This window comes from Camelus ferus, chromosome 1, assembly GCF_009834535.1.
Source record: "Camelus ferus isolate YT-003-E chromosome 1, BCGSAC_Cfer_1.0, whole genome shotgun sequence".
Classification (NCBI taxonomy): domain Eukaryota; kingdom Metazoa; phylum Chordata; class Mammalia; order Artiodactyla; family Camelidae; genus Camelus; species Camelus ferus.
The window spans coordinates 1825346-1842779 of record NC_045696.1 but is presented as its reverse complement, the minus strand read 5'-3'; the positions used below and the strand labels follow the sequence as shown (position 1 = coordinate 1842779).

General features: G+C 61.7%; 1 protein-coding gene across 3 annotated transcripts; it reads right to left on the bottom strand.

The window, feature by feature from the left end:
* Positions 1-5460: 5460 nt before the first annotated feature.
* Positions 5461-14432, bottom strand: CFAP410 (cilia and flagella associated protein 410). Of its 3 annotated transcripts, none has more exons than XM_032493681.1 (7): positions 14160-14432; positions 12724-12742; positions 11125-11350; positions 9803-10032; positions 8856-9027; positions 8015-8105; positions 5461-5878 (listed from the first exon to the last, which is right to left on the bottom strand). In XM_032493681.1, the coding sequence occupies exons 1-7, from the start codon at positions 14367-14369 to the stop codon at positions 5747-5749; spliced, it is 1080 nt and encodes a 359-aa protein (XP_032349572.1). In that variant the 5' UTR covers positions 14370-14432; the 3' UTR covers positions 5461-5746. The 3 variants fall into 3 exon arrangements, with proteins under 3 accessions (XP_032349572.1, XP_032349624.1, XP_032349688.1); XM_032493733.1 differs by having other exon boundaries at positions 11304-11350; positions 14160-14335; XM_032493797.1 differs by lacking the exons at positions 9803-10032; positions 11125-11350.
* Positions 14433-17434: the final 3002 nt, after the last annotated feature.

Sequence of the window (17434 nt, the reverse complement as noted above, 5' to 3'; positions counted from 1 at the left end):
ACGGCACGTTACCCCAGACAGCCTGGGCTGGGGTCTTGGGGCAGGTGGCTAATGGGAGCGACCGTCCCAGGAGACACTGTGGGTGGTTGAGGGGAGGGGAGGCAGCCAGAAACTTGTCACCTCTGTGGGCTGTGGGCTGATCCCTTGGAAGTTCCCAGGGTGGGGCAGCATGGTGCCCACACCAGGGCCCCTGGGAGGACAAGCTGGATGTCAGCCCCGTGGTCCGCGCCTGGCGGGTCCCTGTCACCCAGAGCTGGCTGCGCATCCACGTCTGTTCCCGCTGGGGACCTAGGCGCTTAGTCCAGGGCTGCTCTGGCCTGCATTCCTGCCCTCGGGGCCTGCGGAGGTCAGGATAGGTTCTGGGATCCATGGGGCCGATTGAAGGTCCCTGAGAAGGGAGTGTCCTGGTGGGGCCTAGGCTGGCCGGGCGGCTCCCTCCGTTTCGTGCTGCCCACTTGTCCCCACAGACCCTGGCAGGGAGCTTGGCCACTCCAGGGGGCAGCAGGCCTGGCGGGGCGGATCCTGCGCTGGGGGCACGCCAGCCTCACCCTGTTGCTGCGAGCTTGGGGCCCCTGGGTGCCCATTTCTGGAGCTGGGCCCCTGCGGTCTCACTGCCTGCTACGAGCAATGGGGGGGGTGTCCTGGGGCAGGCCGAGGAGGGACAGTCCCCCAAGAGGCGGAGCCTCTGGAGAGACTAGAGGCCAGTTCCCAGGGCCCAGAAACCTGGGTGTGTGCCTGTGTGTGAGCATCCCTGTGCACGTGTGAGCCCACGTGTGCACGTGTGAGCCCACGTGTGCATGTGTGTGCGCGCTCCCGTGGGCTGGGAGGCTGAGCTCGGGTGGCAGGGACCCTGTCTCGTGTACCACCGTGTCCTGTCCTTACCACGCATCCACATCCAGCCAGGATGCCATGCCGGCCCAGGTGCTGCCCAGTACCCCTGGACCCCTGCAGTGCTGGGGTGAGGCCCTCCCAGGGCACCCAATGCCCAGCCTGGGGAAGGAGGTGGCGGAGCTAAATTTCCAGGGGTTTTGGACTGGATTTGCTTAAATGTGCCGTTTGGAGATGTGGTAAACAGTGCAGGCCCCAGCCCCTCGCTGGCCTCTGCCAGCTAGGGCATGTCCTCCCAGGCCTGCTGCCGCCTTCCCGGGGCCACGCAGCCCTCCTCGGGGCGTGCCCACACTGGGCACACAGGAGGCTGCCTCCCAGGCTGGAAAGAGGGACATGGCGGAAGGGTGTTAGCAGCCACCCATCCTGTGGCAAGGAGGCCAAGGCAGAGGCTGTGGCAGCTGCAGGAGGACCTGGGTGTCAGGGCCCAACCCTTGCTCAGCTCCTTTGTCACCGCTTCCTCTTATCAGCCAGCCCCTGGGCTCCCCAAATGAAGGGTGTGGTCCCACCTGGACCTCAGCTCTTCTGAGCTCCTGCTGGCAGAATTCTGACGGCAGCAAGAAGGTCTCTGAGCCCAGGGAGGGGAGCCCTCAGCTGCCTCAGCCCTGATCCTGTGAGGCCTATCAGGGAGGGCTGGGGTCACCTGATTAGGGCAGGCCCACCATGACACTCCCTTTTGTTAACTCAGTGAGCTGATTAGGGGCCTTAACTACATCTGTGAAACCCCTTCACCTTGGCCATAGAAGGCAGCATGTCCCTCATGTTCACAGACTGCCCTCTCCCACTCAAGGTGGGGTTCACGTAGGGTGTACACACCAGGGGTCCAGCAGGACCTTGGGGCCACCTGGGATCCCACCCCCCCCAGACAACAAGCCTGAGCCTCACTTGCAGGAAAGCATGTGCCCAGCAGTTTCTCAGAACAGGGTGGGGGTGGGGTGTGAGGCCAAGGGCGCAGCTGAGGGAACATGGCTGGGGAAGGAGGGGAGCTGCCGGCCCAGGAATGGGGTGAGCCAGGAATTGGGCATCACTCCCCGGCTGCCTGAGGCCAGGGCAGCACCCTGGGAGGGGCCGAGTGGGGTCTGCTGAGCACTGCAGAGCTGGCCAGGTGTATACGTGGTCGAGAGAGCAGAGGCAATGATCCCACCTGCCCTGGGAAGCAGCCCAAACCCCACGGTTCCTACAGCCCCCATTCAGTCCTGCTGGGCTGGGGCCGCCTGGCTGGGAGGAGCAGGAAGACCTGAACCCAGAGCCCCTCTCAACCCTGATGACCGCTTGAAGCCCAGGGCGGCCCTGATGGGCAGCTCCCCTGAAGCCACCGTGCCCCGTGTGCGGGAGGGCGAGCCCTAGGGCCCGCTCCAAGCCTGGTGTCCACTAGGGATGCAGCCAGGGCAGGCCGACCACAGATGCATGTTTTCCGTCTCAGTCCTCGCGTTGTCTCACCAAGCGAAGGCTCCAATTTCAGGCCCTGGAAAACACTGCTATTTCTGTGAGCTTTGCAGGGAACGCCGCCCAGGAGTCGTCTTATGGGGGTGATGGAACCCTGAGCAGCACACACCCAAGCAGACGCTTGCGCGGTCAGTTTAATTGGAGCCCTTTCCTGTACTGCTGGCGGCGGGGCTCGGCGGGTGCTGGAGAGCATTTCCGGAAGGCTGCCCCAGAGGCTCCAGCGCACAGGTGCACGCACAGCACGACTGCGGGGTGGGGGCCCACCCCTGAAGGCCTAAATGTGGGGGGGGAGCCCCTCAGACACGGTCCCAGCCCCCGACAGCCCGGCCAGGGGACATCAAAGCCTCACGCAGCACGTTTGCCTCAGTCGGATGGTCCAGTGAGGGGAGCTCACGTGTTGGGGTGCTCACTTTGCAGCCTCACCCATCGGCCGCATGGGGGCAGTGCAGTGACAATGTTTCAGCTTTCCTACCTGTTGACATCCTGAGGGCTGGCTGACACAGACACTGCACCCCTGGCCAGGCTGGGAGTCACAGGTTTGTGTTTTCCGACTCTGCCTTGCCTGCCAGTCCCTGTGGACGGCGTGGGGGAAGCTATGGCCGCCCCCCTCCCTCCCGTGGTGCTCTTACTGGCAGCTTTTGCCCGTTTATGTAGAAAGGATATTTCCTCCTAACAAAAAGTGACAGCCTGCAGGAGCAGAAGGATGCCGACTTCCCAGAGACCAGGTCCCTTGTTGAACAAGGGTGAACTCAGGACAGGGACAGCGGGGCTAGACCGAGTGCAGGGTCCTGTGTGCCCGCCGTCCTGGCTGGCTGGGCGGGCCACAGGGGCACAGGGGTGCAGGCAGGCCTGACCCTCATGCGGGCCTGCACAGGCCAGCAAACCAGTCCCTTTGCTGGGAGGGTGAACGCGTGGCCCACATCTCACTCAGTGAGGCCACCGTGAGTGTCCACTCCTAGCTGGGCTGGGTGATCGCCACAGTGGCATCCTGCTCAGTGTACCCTGTGTTCCCGTGCCCTGTGGGGCCTTTGGAACCGCAGGCTCCCCAGGAAGACACTGAATCCCGGGTCCACTCCCAGAGTTGTGGAGAACCACTGTCTTCGGAGAAACCTGGCTGCAAAGATTCCTTGTTTCTTCTCTAATTTCCGAAGTGATTTGATTCAAGAACCCCCACAGGGAGCCTGTGAGCACACCACAGCCCCCTCTGGGGACGGGGACCCCCACGAATGTTTCCCGAGGGGTGACCATCAGAAGTTCCCGTGTCCTCCTGCAAACAGGGCGGCCCTGGGCACGGGGGAGATGAGCAAGCACCTCCCCCCACCAGAAGGCTCCTTCCCCCCAGCCCCTCCTGAACGTCACCCCAGAGGGCACTGCGCTGTGCCTCTCCCCGGGCTCGGAGCTCACCTCCTGACCTGGGGGTCGGGGCAGAGAGGAGGGTCTGTGGCTCAGGGTTGGGGTCCCCACCCACCCAGCAGCTGGGCACGTGGGAGGCTCCAGTGAAGGGGCAGCGGCCACCTCCCACCTCCTGGCTGTGGTCATGCTGTGGCCTGGCCCACTCAGTGCCCCACGTCAGGTCAGGACCAGATGAGTGCTGCATCCTGCAGGGCAGCACACTGGCTGCTGGCCCGGGTGACCTGCCGGTGTGGCCTGAGACAGAGCGACACCCTTGTTCCTAGGCAGCAGCTTCGTAGGGAGAACAGGACACGTCTGGCTCGCCTCTGGCTGCACCGACCAGCATTTCAGCTGAGCGACGTGCCCTGGGTCTCGGGCCAAGAGAACACACACACACGGGTGTACTGCCAGCGCCCACTCTGCTGGGGAACCCCGCCTCCAGGGTCACCTGGGGGGACGGTCAGAGCAGGGATTGCGACGCGACCCTGTTAAAAGACTGGAGGCCCCGGGATCCAGGCCAGGCCGGATCTGGGTGTACTGTTCTCGTTCAGCCTGAAGGCTTCAAAGGGGCACCGGGAGAGCAGGCAGGTGGGAGCGGAACCAGCAAGGTGGCTGGAGACTCTGGGGAGGGAGTGGTGAAGGCGGAGGGTGGGGTGGAGGCAAGGGGCTGAGGTGGGCAGGTCACCCCATCAGGGGTCCAGTTCAAGGGTCCCGGATGGAGGCGCCCCAGGTCATGGGGCGGGGGGAGGTGGATGCGAGCTGTGCCCAGTGGGTGGGGAGGGGGAGGGTGTTGACGCAACATCACCACCCCCGACTCATTCACAGCAAGACGGGCTTCACTGAGAGTGTCTGGACCCCACAATTACAGGAGAAGGCCTGTGCACGGGGCTGGCGGCTGCTTGCCAAAGGTGCCCCGAGTGGGACGTCCCCTCTTCCCGCCGTGGGAGCTTGCCCCCTGCCCTGAGACCTCGAAGGGCCCCACAGGTGGCGCACTGCCTTCCCCGGGGTTCCCACGAGGCCGGTCTGCGACTACCTTCCACCTCGTGACGGCTGCCCCAGGAGGAGTGCTTCTCCACCCAGCCGCTGGTGGGCTCCCAGGCGCCTCTGCCCCTGGCTCCTTGGCACGCTGTGGTCAGTCCCCCTTGGGTCTGTGCAGCCCTCACACACCTGACATGCCCTTGCCGGACACAGACGCTCCCCGACGGCAGGGCGAGGGGGTGGAGAGACACCCGCTCTGCCACAGGCCCCGCCGTCCAACCCAGCAGGAGCGGCCCTCCCCAAGCGGCTCGCAGGTCACCCTCCTCCCCTTCTGCTGGGGCACGGGGGGGTCACCGCCCACAACCTGGGCACCACGGCAAGGCTGCGACTCTTCCTAAAGGAAGAAACGTGGGACAGTCTCTGGAAGGCTGTCCTTTCCCACGCAGCTGCTTCTCCCGTGGCCATACCTGGGTCCCCAGGCAGAAGCGCGGCCTGTCCGTCTGAACCTTCTCACACATGGGCAGCGCAGACCCTCTGCGTCGTGCTGGGCTCCCAAAAAGGGAGACAGAACGCCCCCAGAGGTGGCAGGCAGCCTGTCCCTAAGGCTGACGTTGTTTTGGGAGCCTCCCACAGTCCACAGACATCCATCCCGTGGCCGAGCCAGAGAACTGACACAGAAAACACGCCTGAGCGACGGCTCTCCCCTTTACCAGGAACGTCCAGGCCCCGCCTGGCATTTGGGAAACGTCTGCTTCCAAATCAGACTTTGGGAAAACATTTATTACGGAGAGTGGCCGCCAAGTCCCCCTTCAGGGAGGCCACGGCAAGGTGGGCCCTGCCGCCAAGGAGGGCACAGGGGCGGGTCCGCCCACTGGCACCTGCCTTCCCCGCGGCCCCCGTCCACAGCGAGAGCTCTGCTGCCTGAGGACGCAGCCCCGTGTGCTGGGGCGAGGCCACGGCTGTGCCTCCAACCCCCAGGTGCTCGGGAAGATGCTGGCCTTCAGCACAGGGTCCTGGGAGGAGGGCCTGGCAGCCCCGCCCAGAGTCACTCCACGTCCTCCTGCAGCTCCTGCTTGTGCAGGGCCTGCAGCCTGCAGACCACGGTCTGGTGGACGGCCTCCAGCCCCTCACTGTCCAGTTCCCGCAGCAGCAGCAGGATGGCTGTCAGGATGTTGTTCTAGGGGCACAGAGGGTCACTGGCTGAGTGCCACGCCTCCCAGGTGGGCTGCCCACACCCGGACGCGTGGGCCTGGCCAGCAGCATGCGTGCATCTCGGCCGCACAGCCTTCAGGAGGGGGCTTTCCAGGCAACGGATGGAGACTTGGGAGGACTGAAGTCACAGCCGTGGCACTGGGAGGGCGCCCACTGCCTGCAGCGACTTCCTACAAACTGACCTACCTCCTGCTCCAAGCCCCGAGGCCCAGAGAGGCTGAGTAATGGGCCCTCAGTCACACAGCTGCTCAGTGACAGGGCAGGGGCCAGAGCAGGTGCTGGGCAATGTGCTCAGACGCGCACGTGCTCAGGTGTTTACGCACAGGCATCCACATCTCTACACCCGCTTTCCACCTTCACTCGAGCAGGGCAGCGTTACAGTTTCTACTAGGAAACTTGGGGGAGGATTTTGCATGAAGGAGCTCCTTGAGCCGATCCTCCTTCTGGAGTGAGAAGACACGGCCGCGAGCTGGAGCGTGCACACACACAGCCACGTGACCATGTCCGCTCAGAAGCCTGCCCAGGGCACTAACCCCTGGCCACTGCGATGCCCCAAGGCTCCAGCTCCCTACAAACCTCACTGCCCCGGCCCCCCAGGCCCCAGGCCATCAGCACCTTGCACTCAGAGGCCTGCGGGGGCTCGCTGCCCCCCTGGGCCCCAGCCTGGCTAGATCCTCGAGGGCAGGGCCCTTCCGTTCTCTGCTTCTGGAGCAGGCGTCCCGTTAACGGGTGTAATAGTCTTTTGTCTTTATGGAAAGCACAGCTCTGAACCAGTGTTTTCAAGCTCTGGCCCACTCTCCTGTGCAGACACCCCATGTGCAAGTGGGGGTGGGGGGAGCTTCAGGCCTCATCCCACCTACAGGGCAGACCTGCCACCAGGATGGTATCCACTTCGGGGCTCCTCCTGTAACGTGTGCAGGGACCCTGAGCTGCCCCACGCACCACCTCCCTGAGGAGAGTGTGGTCCCGAGGCGACAGTGATGGGCTGGACAGGGCCGGTTGGGGAGACCGGCCTCAGGTCCAGCAACTGCTGCCTAGACTGGCCTTCAGCCTGTGGTCACAGCTGTCTGCAGGCCCGTGGTGACACCTCCAGGTGGGGTGGCCCTCCCCAGGACTGGGGCCTCAATCCGCCCCCTCTGAACCTCCCATGAGCTCCCCGTGCATTTCAAGTGGTCACTGACATAACAGGTGAGTCCCAGCCCGTGGCTCTGGGCAGCCCCCCGGACTGTGGACCCCACCTGCATGAGACCATGGGTGGGTCCCAGCACCCAGCAGCTCTGGTCAGGCAGAGCCAGCTGCTGCAGCAGAGGCTGGGGGGTCACGGCCCCCCAGACCCCGGTTCTGCTCACACAGCCCCCCATCCCACGTGACCAGGCGGTGAGGCCCCCCATGCTCCCCGCCAATGACCCGCTTGGGCTTGGGCTCGGGAGCCCCTCTGGCTCAGGAACTGGAGCCCAGCCTGCTGGGGCAGCAGGGGCACCCAGAAAAGCTGCTGTGTGCCAGTTAAGAGGACGCACCTGGCGAGAAGTGGCCCCGTCCTGCTGCCCTTGATCCTGGAGCAGGGCCATCCCGTGAGCAGGGAAAGGGGCCAAGCACAAGCCAGAGTGGCGCGCGTGGCAGAGACCTTGGCGGGATCGGGTCTTCGACAACGTCGCCCAGCGGCCCCGTGACCAGCAACTGCTGTCCCTGCAGGGAGCCTCTGGAGCCGCAGGGCCTGCGTCCCGGTCCTTGCACGGTGAGGCCACCCCGCCCTGGCCAGGAGGGCCCCCACTTCTAACGCCAGGCTGGAGGCCTCTCTACAGGCAGCACTCTCCAACTTTAGGTCCTGCCACAGCCACGCTGCCGAGCCCAGGACGGGCCTCACATGGGCCCTGGGGGCAGTGGGCGCAGGGAGGCCCGGCTGCACACTCAGGCTCACCCTCACTGGCCACGTGCAGCCAGCCTGGACCTGGAGACATACACTGGACCCGGACGGCCTGCTTCCCACCCTCCGGGGCCTGGCTGTGCACGGCCTTGTGGCGTCTCCAGCCACTGTCCCCCGCCCTCAGCCCGCAATTTCCACATTCCGGGCTGGGGAGCCAGCGGCCACCATGATACTCACCCTGTTCTTGAGACTGCTTGCGGCCTCCCTCTGTGAGAAGGATGGAAATCGGTCCCGGGAAGGGGGCTTCAGGCCGAGCTGTCCCTGGACGCTGCTCGGGGGAGGACAAGGGGCGTGAGGCCCGAGGAGCTCGGGGCCCCAAAGCCGCACCTTTCACACAATATCCGCAGGTCCAATCCCAGAGCCACGGAGAGTCTCACTCCTCAAAGTGGACCCTCACCCCATCCACAGGGACTCCCACTCTATGACACTGTCTCTCGAGGGATGGGAGCCCCAGACACGAGGGGAAGACAGGACTCACTTCTCTGACCCACAGGGTAACCTCCCTGCACCCAGAGCTCCAGCCCCAGACACGGAGAAGGGCCTGCAACTGCCCCTGCTGGCCATCACCCACGGGCCCTCGACGTGCAGGAGAGCAAGACAGGCGCGGTCATCCGCTAGTGGACACTCAGCCAGGGGTCTGCTGTGAACAACAGTCTCCACCACCTTCCCTGCATTTAGTTTCTGCTCAGAAATGTCCGTGACAGTCAGTCAGCTGCCCTCAGAGGCCGCCAAGCCACAGGAGGTGTGCCGTGGGTCAGGGAGGGCTCTTCCTTGGCCAGCACACCCCGCTGGCTCTGGGGGTCCCTGAGGCTGCACAATGGCTCAAGCAGCCACTGGGCTTCCCTCCCGCCCTGCTGGCCCTGCATGCCCGCTAACCTACTGCCCTGAGTCCACAGTCCCCGCGCAGGGCTGGTTCCACACTCACACGAGTTCCCTGCCCTGGGCCACGGACACCAGGCTGGGGCCACCTGGATACCCCCTCCCCTTAGTCCTAGAGGCACAGCCATGCTGACCCCACCTGGCCTCCTCCTCACTGAGGCTCAGCAGGTCCTGTGACGTCTCAGTGGTGGCGTCCATGGTGCTCAGCGCATATGACAGCTCGGGCTGGCCGTTCCCCGTGTCCTCCTGGCTGGGGGCGGTGACCTCCTCTCCCTCTATCAACGCTCGGGACACCTCCTCCTCCGTCACAGCTTTGGGGGGTCGGGAGAGGGACAAAAACACCAGTGGCCTCGTCACCCCTTCAGTGTTCAGCACAGACTGCTTCAAAGAAGAGGTGTCTGTCTGTGCACCTGATGGCCGGCTCCCTCAGAACAGAGCCGGGTCCCAACACGGTTGCATCTCCGCCCTGGCAGGTGCCAGTGACTGCTTGCAAAGCTAAATTCCAGCATTTGCCAAAAGCCATAGGGAACCCTGCCCCAAATTGAGACAAATTTTAAAAAGGAACAGAATACGCTGTATTTCTTCTATTTCATTCACATACGGCAATTTCTCCTGAAGTCTGTTTATATTAAAGTTGTTCATCTGGGAGAAAATCACTGTGTAAATAAGACAAAGGTCAGGAACCAGCACAGAGAGTGTCAGCGACGAACCAGAGAAAGGCACAGTCCCCGGAAGCGGGCTGGAATCCCCCGAGGCGGGAGCGCAGGACGGCCCACACACTTGGCCAGCTGCGTGCCGTGGGTGCCGGAGGAGACGCAGGTGAAAACGGCAGGGAGGCGGCGTCTCCACCAGGATGGCAACCCCGAGCCGGAGGGCGAGGGGCGCTGGGCACCGCCAGCCCTGGGGACTGGCAGTGACGCGCCCCGGGCTGCGTGGATGAGTGTCGAGCAGAGGGGGCGTGGCAGGTGGAAAGGAGGCGCCGCAGCTCAGCGCCTCCAGGGCAGCGCAGAGAGACGCCCTGGCCGGGCGGCTGAGACCCCCCACCCCGACCCGGGCCGCGCCAGGCGCCTGCCAGGGGACACGTACCCTGGTTGTCGAGCTTCTGCAGCTGGGGCAGGGTGCGCAGCACGGTCATGCGGTAGCGGTGGGGACACGCGCCGCAGCACGGGTTCCCCGCCAGCCAGAGCACGCGCAGGCGCGGCAGGCCCTTCAGGTGGGAGAGCTCGGCCAGGCTGGCGATGCGGTTCCCGCGCAGGTACAGCTCGCTCAGCTGCCGGCAGCGGCTCACCGGCTCCAGGGAGGAGATGCTGTTGACGCTGCACGGAGGCGCCAGTCAGCGCGGCCGGAAGCCCCCGACAGCGGCCCGGTCCCCGACACAGGCAGGGGCACTGCCCGGCCTGCCCCACGGCCCCCGCCCCAGTCAGAACCGGCCACAGGGGCTCAGGGTCCAGGAAGGTCCCAGGCTGGGACAAAGCTCTACAGGGGACGGCCTGCAGCTGCAGGTGGGAGCAGCAGCCCCCACCCCGTTCAGGCCTCGGGGCGTCAACATGGGGGTGCGAGGTCTCCCCCTTATAGGACAGGAGGCTGAGGCCGCCCAGACACACCCCTGTGCCTCACAGTGAGTAGCAGCCAGAAAAACCCATGGCACACGTAAGCTCCACGTGACTAAGACTTGAGCACTGACCTTCCAAACCCCGTGTGCACAAAAGACACAGCTCCGGGCTTAAACCATGAACATGTCAGACAGGACATCACCCAGCCACCAGGCAGGGACCCACAGGCTCCAACTGACAGAGCGGCGTCATCACCCCCCCACACACACACACCCAGACAGACCGCTGAGAACACCCCACCTCACAGGTGGGGAAACCGAGGCCCAGACCGGAGCCTGTCGGGGTGGGCTGGGGGTGCGAGAGCACGAGGTGGGCGGCAGGGCACCCATAACGTGACCTCAGAAGACGCAAAGAACGAGCAGAGGGCAGCTGGGGACAAGCAGGGTGGCTGGCTGTGTGGTGAGAAGGGCAAGTCACAGGGGTCCGCACAGAACAAGGGCCACCACCCCACAAGCAGGCGAGTCCCGGGACCTTCTGAACTGCCTGCTTTCCTTGCAGACCTTCAGGCCCTGTGAGGGTTTGCCTGTGGGGACCTCACCCCAGCCTCTGGCAGCACAGCCCCCGCCCTGGGCCCAGAGTGGGCAGGAAAGAGTTCGGGGGGGAGGGTGCGCCTCCCTCCCCCTGACCCCCCAAACTCCCCAGCGGCCTGGAAGTCCAAAGGCAGTATTTGGTTCATTCAAGGTTTCCTTAATTTGTTAAAATGCTAACGACTGTGGAAGAGGAGAGCGTGACGGCCCTGTGATGCGGGGAAGCTGGCCGAGCTTCGGGGCGGACGCGGCCACGCGGGGGGCTCACCAAGGGAGACAGGCAGGGCAAGCAGGGCGAGTGCCTCCCAGGAAGGAGGGCGGGGCCGAGGGGCTGCAGGCCCTGGCCGGGACTCTGGGGCGACTAGCAGCCTGCGGGAGGGATCTGGGCCTTCTCCTCCTCTTTAAGCCCTGGTGACTTAAAAGTGACGGCCGGTGGGTGTTGAGTACCTGAGGGTGACCACTTCCAGGCTGGGCATCTCCCGGCATATGGAGATCTAGGGGGAAGAAAGCGTGGTTGCCGACATCGCTGCTCAGGCGCAGCGGCATCACACCTCTCCAGCAGCCCACGGAGAACCTAGCTGGAGCCGCCGGCAACCCCACGTCCAGGGCCTGAGAGGGGTGGCCTCCTTCACCCCAGCGGGAGCACGCACAGCTCTGCCCCACGCCCCTCTGCAGCCTAGACATCCCCCCAGCTGATGGGAGAAACTGGCACCGTCTCTACAACTTTAAACAGCACCATTACCACCAAACGCTGCAGCCATCGACACGGAGCACCCCTAATCTCAGATGCCCTCAGAGGACATCAGCAAGGGGCCGCAGTGGACAGAGAGCCTGTCTTCCTTCTGTCCCCGACACACACACAGAGAACAAAGGACAGAAGCCCCTTCTTGCCAACGGAGCTATGCCAATAGGGAGGCGGGCCTAGAACTGGGTCTCAGACCACAGTAACACTGACTCAGTGGGAAAGAGCGGTGGGGCTCAGGCTGATTCACGAAGCCCCCCAACCTGTCAGGTTGATAAGCGGTGCAGCCCCAGTCTGTGTGGCTGCCAGACGCCAGGCACGGAGTCACACGGGGCCCCGACCTCAATAAGCTCGCCCTCTGGCCAGGATGCTCATACTTGCAACACAAGTGTTTTCTGCCACGGTGCTGCTTTGTTTTGTTTGTTTTCGCTGTTAACATATGCAGCATTTCAGTTAGAGTATGAAGCGGAATCAGCTCTTCTGGACAGCCCAGCCACTCAGTGTTTCCAACTTTGTTTTTCAGGAAAGGTATAGTTCAAGTTACAAAACAGAAGTCGCTTAGAACCAACTGATTGGCACCCAGACTGTGTGCAAGTTGGGGACATTCATCCTAGGAGTGAGAGAGGAAGGGGGCGGCGCATTCAGACTCACAACTCAGTTCAGCTCCGCACAAGCTGCGCCCCCACCCCAGCCCTATCTCTTCCTACCGTTGGTGGGGGCAAGAGGGAGGACAGGGTGAAGCTGGACTGACCAAGAGGACTTGCTGAAGTGAGGAACCTCCTAGGGGACGTGAAGTCCAGGAACCTATAAAAAAAGACCCCAAGCCAAATGCACTGCTCCTTAAAGGAAACCGAGTCCCTGGGGCTATTCCCCAGGTCAGAGCAGGTCTGCATCTTGGAACTGCTCCCTCCTCTGCACAACATAGAGGCCCTCCATCCACATGAGAATGTTTGAAGGAACTTCAGAATAAACTTGGATACTACAGAACTTTTCTTTTCATTAGCAGCGCTGCCCTACAAAAACTGCTAAATGAACAAAGCAGACTGGGGCCAGGATCGGATGAGTGAGGTCCGGTCACCTCTTGGGGACCAGGGACCATTTGGAGGTGATCAGCACAATACTTACATCTGTGAGGCGGCTGCCCCTGGGGAAAGAAAAGACATACATACTTTTACTTTGTTAAAATTGAATACATAAATTTAAAAACAAAAAAAAGTTCCAACAATTAATGACAAACGTCTATAAACTTTAAGAGTCTCTGATTTCAAGGACAAAGTAAAAGCAAGCTTTCTCAGATAACTGACAAAGGGGCCCCAAATTGTTTCTTAGCTGATTTTGGACAAAACTATTTGACACTAGAGGGCTACTTCTCAGACTGAGGAGGGGCAGAGGTTGCGCCCTCTGAAGCACACAAAGATGTACTCATTCTGAAGGCTGCTGCATAGAGGGATAATTCCCTCACTAATGTAGATAAACAAGGGAGCCTTTGTAAGAGGCCAAGTTCAAGGGCTCAACATGCAACTTATGAGACACACTTCAGAAAGCCTGAAATAGGGCTGTTGTTCCTCCCTGCTGAGCGGAAGGGTGACCTCCTTGTGCAGAACAAAGACGTGCATTATTGAAAACAAAGGACAGGGATGTTGTGGCCAAAATACCAGATGTGCAGGACAAGGAGAAAGGCTTTTTAATGAACAGGCAGAGCTCACTGCAGTCAGTCTGCTGACACCAGTGGGAGGAAGGTCTGCTTCTGGCCGAGTGCCCCACTCCCCACCTGCCCAGTTTACAGAGGTGCGTGGAGCCGTGTTCTGGGTTCCCAGTGACCCCGTGTAGAACTTGCAGGTTTGCAAGCACTTCTGTCTTTCCTTGGCTCAGTTCAGCCTGGCTGCCCTGCCTTGGATCCTGCACTGACCCCACAGCACCTGTATCTTGACCTGTCACCTCCCAGACAGCGAGTCACTCAGGGACAGCCCCCACACCTCTGCCCCTGGCAGGTGGGCTCAATTACAAAAACATTTACTGAAGCATTACTTTGGAGTCTCTGCTCCCTTTCTTTACCCTAGAAATAGTGTCAATCATCTTGATCTCCCACCTTATTGCTGGCAGTTTCAGAAATGAGACTGTCCACGGAGTGCACCATCTGCCCCACCAAAGCTATCTAGAAGCCAAACAGCCAGCCTTCAACGTAAGTCCCAATATTTCAAGCAAGGAGAGGTGTGGAGCCTTGTGTGAAACACTACCACTCAGGAGGGGTGCAAATTCTGGGATGATCTTTGTCCAAGGCCACCTGAGCTCACAGCACCTCTGGAGCAGACCGGCCTGGGGCAGGGGCCGGGAAGGGGAGGTGGCAGTGCCCCCTCTACCCCGAGCCCCTCTACAGCCTCCGCAGACCCTCCTCGGTCCCGCCCCAGAGCAGCGATGCCGGGCAGGGGTCCCCGCTCCAGGGCGGGGGTGCTGGGCTGGGGTCTCGGTTTCTCCGGCAGCTCTTCCTGGCCCTACTCCAGGGAGGGGGTGCTGGGCAGCGGGGAGGAAGCGCGGGGGCGACCACGGCCTCTGGGCCTCACCAGCAGTTGAGCTTCCGCACGCTGTGCAGCTCCGAGGCCTTGGCCCGGGACAGGACCATCTTGCGCGTCAGCTTCATGGCGGAGCGCCGCCGGGACCGCAGACCCCGCCAAGCTCTCCAGCCACCCGCTACCTGGGAGGGTGTCGGCTCCGCGGCGGCGCGTCTCTAGGGGGCGGGGCCGCGTCGTCAGGGGCGGGTCCTGGCAGACCATTGGCCACCAGTGAGGCGGCGGGCAGGCGCGTGCGCACTGGGGCCGCAGGGCTCCCGCTCCCCTGCGTTGGCTTCGCCTCCGTCCGCCGCGCCCCGGCCCTGGGGCCGCGCGCCTGGTCCCGCGCTTGCTGGGCGTGGAGACGCCGGGCTCTGACGTAATTCTGCTGCGACGGGGTGGGACCTGCCCCCAGCCCCCAGCCCCGAGCGTTTGGAATGGTGGGCTCTAAACTGCCCTGAATTACAGAGATTTAAAGCATCGAGAGGAGACAGCCAGGGCAGTCCCTAGGGCTGTGTTGACCCCCTGCCCCTCAGCATTCAAGGCAAGGAGGCGGGGCCAAAGGTGCGGGCCAGCCGCGAGACCTCACGAGTACTGGAACATTTTAGAAGTCAGAGGTTACTTGGGCGGTGTCCGCTGGAAAAAAAGGGCGTCTTAAAGGCTGAGACTTGTGTTTTATTCATGGCACCCTCCTGAGGACTCGGGCTGGGATGCGGCCTCCCGGAGCTCCGAGGGAGCTCTGAGGGACGGCCCCGAAGCGGCAAGGTAGAAGCCAGGATATAGGAGTTTTTGCAGCAAAGACCAGGTGGTTGGAACATCAAAAAATGACTGTTAACTGAAGAAAACGAGACCTCTCACGTCAAGGGATTTAGCACTTTTCTGTGTGGGAAAGTGCAAAGTCTGGGCTCTTAGAAATTGTTCCTTTGATGTGCACCTAGCTGTCCAGGGCCCGTGTTCTGTTCCTCCACATCCTGAGTCCCCTCGGGGGCACCGCTGGGGGTGGCTGCAGAGGCCGGGCTGCCCGCTTGTCTCCCTCCTGAGTTCCCTTGGCTCACCGGGGCTGTGGTCATGGGTGATGACCTGATGGCCGCCGCATCCTTTGTTTACTGACATGGCAGGCAGCTTTTCGTTCACAGCAGCACGGTACATTAAGACAGGTATGTGGGATCTCAGACCTGTTAGAGGCGACAAGACCAAACTTAGCCTCCTAGGGGAGCTCTCTCCACTAGGCCCTGGTCCTGTCTTTGGCCTGCCCAGCCCAGTCTTAGCAAAGATCCTGCTAAGTCACCCCCACCTTTGGTCTCTGATCGCCCTCATCATCTGATTAAGCTCCTCGTTCCCCCAAGTGGTATCTGTCTTCTTGGCCTGTCTTTAGCAACATCCCCTGCCCTTGAAGTCTCTTAGTAACTTTCTATCTATGGACCCCTCTCTCATAAACCCCCCTTTTCCTTGTTGAACTTGGAGTTCAGCCCAGTCTCTCTCCTCTAATTGCAATAATCTGGAGTAAAGTCTTCCTTATCCTTTTAACATATGTCAGAATAACTTTTTCTTTCACGGAGGTCAAAGGTTGCTTTCCCAGGACATCACAGCAACATCTGAAGCCCAGGGTCCCGGAGGCTGATGGAGGACCTGCCTGTAGGAGAGGCCCGTGGCAGGACGAGGAGTGGTGATTCAGTGGGGGAGAGTGGGATTTTGCTATAGGACCTTCCATCCCATCCAGCCCCACCATTTTTGTCGTAAAAACGATGTAAGGAATTGGAAAAAGAGAAAAGCACTCCCACACAGTAGTTTAACAACTGCTGTGCGCTCTGTGTTTTGTCCTGGGCGCTGTGTTTTGCTGGGACATGCAGTGTTGTGAAGAGTTTATCAGTCAGATTCTCGCCCTGAGACCCATCTTCCATGCCTGGGTTCTGCCTCGGGGTGCGTGGGCCCAGCAAGAGTCCCAGGTGAGTGGAACCGGGTGTGAGGGGGGTGTGGGGCAGGGCGCAGAAAGCTGGAGCACAGGTGGCCCAGTCCCCCATGCCGCCTCCACCATTGTACCAGTGCCTGTGGCCACACGGGGGCTCCTCTGATCAGCTGGTAAGGGTGGCCTGCTCAGGGTGTGGGTGGAAATGGACAGAGCTGCTGGATGTCTCTCTCAGGTGGCCTTGGAGGACAGAGGTGAAGGCTGATGCCTGCAACGGCCAGGTGTTGGCCTGGGACTTGGTTTGACCCCGCTTGCAGGTCCCTAAGCCTGTTACTCCTTCACAAATGCCAGCAGGAGACTGACTCCTGGGTCAGAGACAAAAGTCAGTTTATTCCTCATGGCTTTGGCACATTTGCATCAGTTCCCTAACCCCTGAGTTTCATGGGAGTAACGCAGGGGGCTCGGTGGATGCTTGCTGCACACGCTTTCGGGTGCACAGGAATACCAGGAAGGAGCAGAGGGCTCTGGCTCCACCCTTTTCCAGCAAGCAGTGAGCAGTCCTCATCTTGGTCTAGGGGCGATGTTCCCTCAGCTCTCACGGTTACCAGCTGTAGGAACAACCCGAGGAAATGGCTTCACAGCCTTGGCACATAAGCAAGATGCGTAGGTGAGCAGGAGGTCCCGGGCCCCACGTGGAGCGCCTCCTCCTCTGCTCTGTGTTGGGGGAGGGCACTGACCACAAGTGGATTCACGGGAGGGCAGGAATGGCCTTACCCTCTGATAGGGGGCTGGAAAGAGGTAAGACTGGAGAATTGGGGACAAGAAGGTCTGGAAGAGGCACTAGGGTGGGCCATAGTGTGAAGATTCTCAAACCCCACACTTAGGCCACTGGGGTGTCCAGCACAGATGAGACGCTGGACAGCCTGGGAGGGCAATGCCTTAGCTACCTGACGGCCATCAGCCTCTGTCCTCAGCCAGTCCAGTGCTAGCTGGTGATCAGGGAGGGGGAGGCCATTGCGGCTTGGACAGAGGGACGGGGAGACGGGACTGAGATGCACCTGGGCAGGACAGACACTCTCTCGTTCTGGGTTTGGCTTTCCTTCCCGGGGCCTCAGCCAGCACCACGGTTTGAGGGCTCACTGCAGTTTGATCCACCAGCACAGGGTCCCGTGCAATAGGCAGCTGATCAAGGGGCCAGAAGATCCTGAGAGATCTGGCCCCTGCCCACCTCCCCTCATTTCCTGCCACACTTGCCGGCACACTTCACCAGCCACCATGGCATGCCTCTTGGTCCTCAGACACACAACTTGAGTTCACCTCAGGGCCTTTGCACCTGCTTGTCCCTGGGTTCAGATGCCATTCATCAGATTCTTCCAGCTCGATC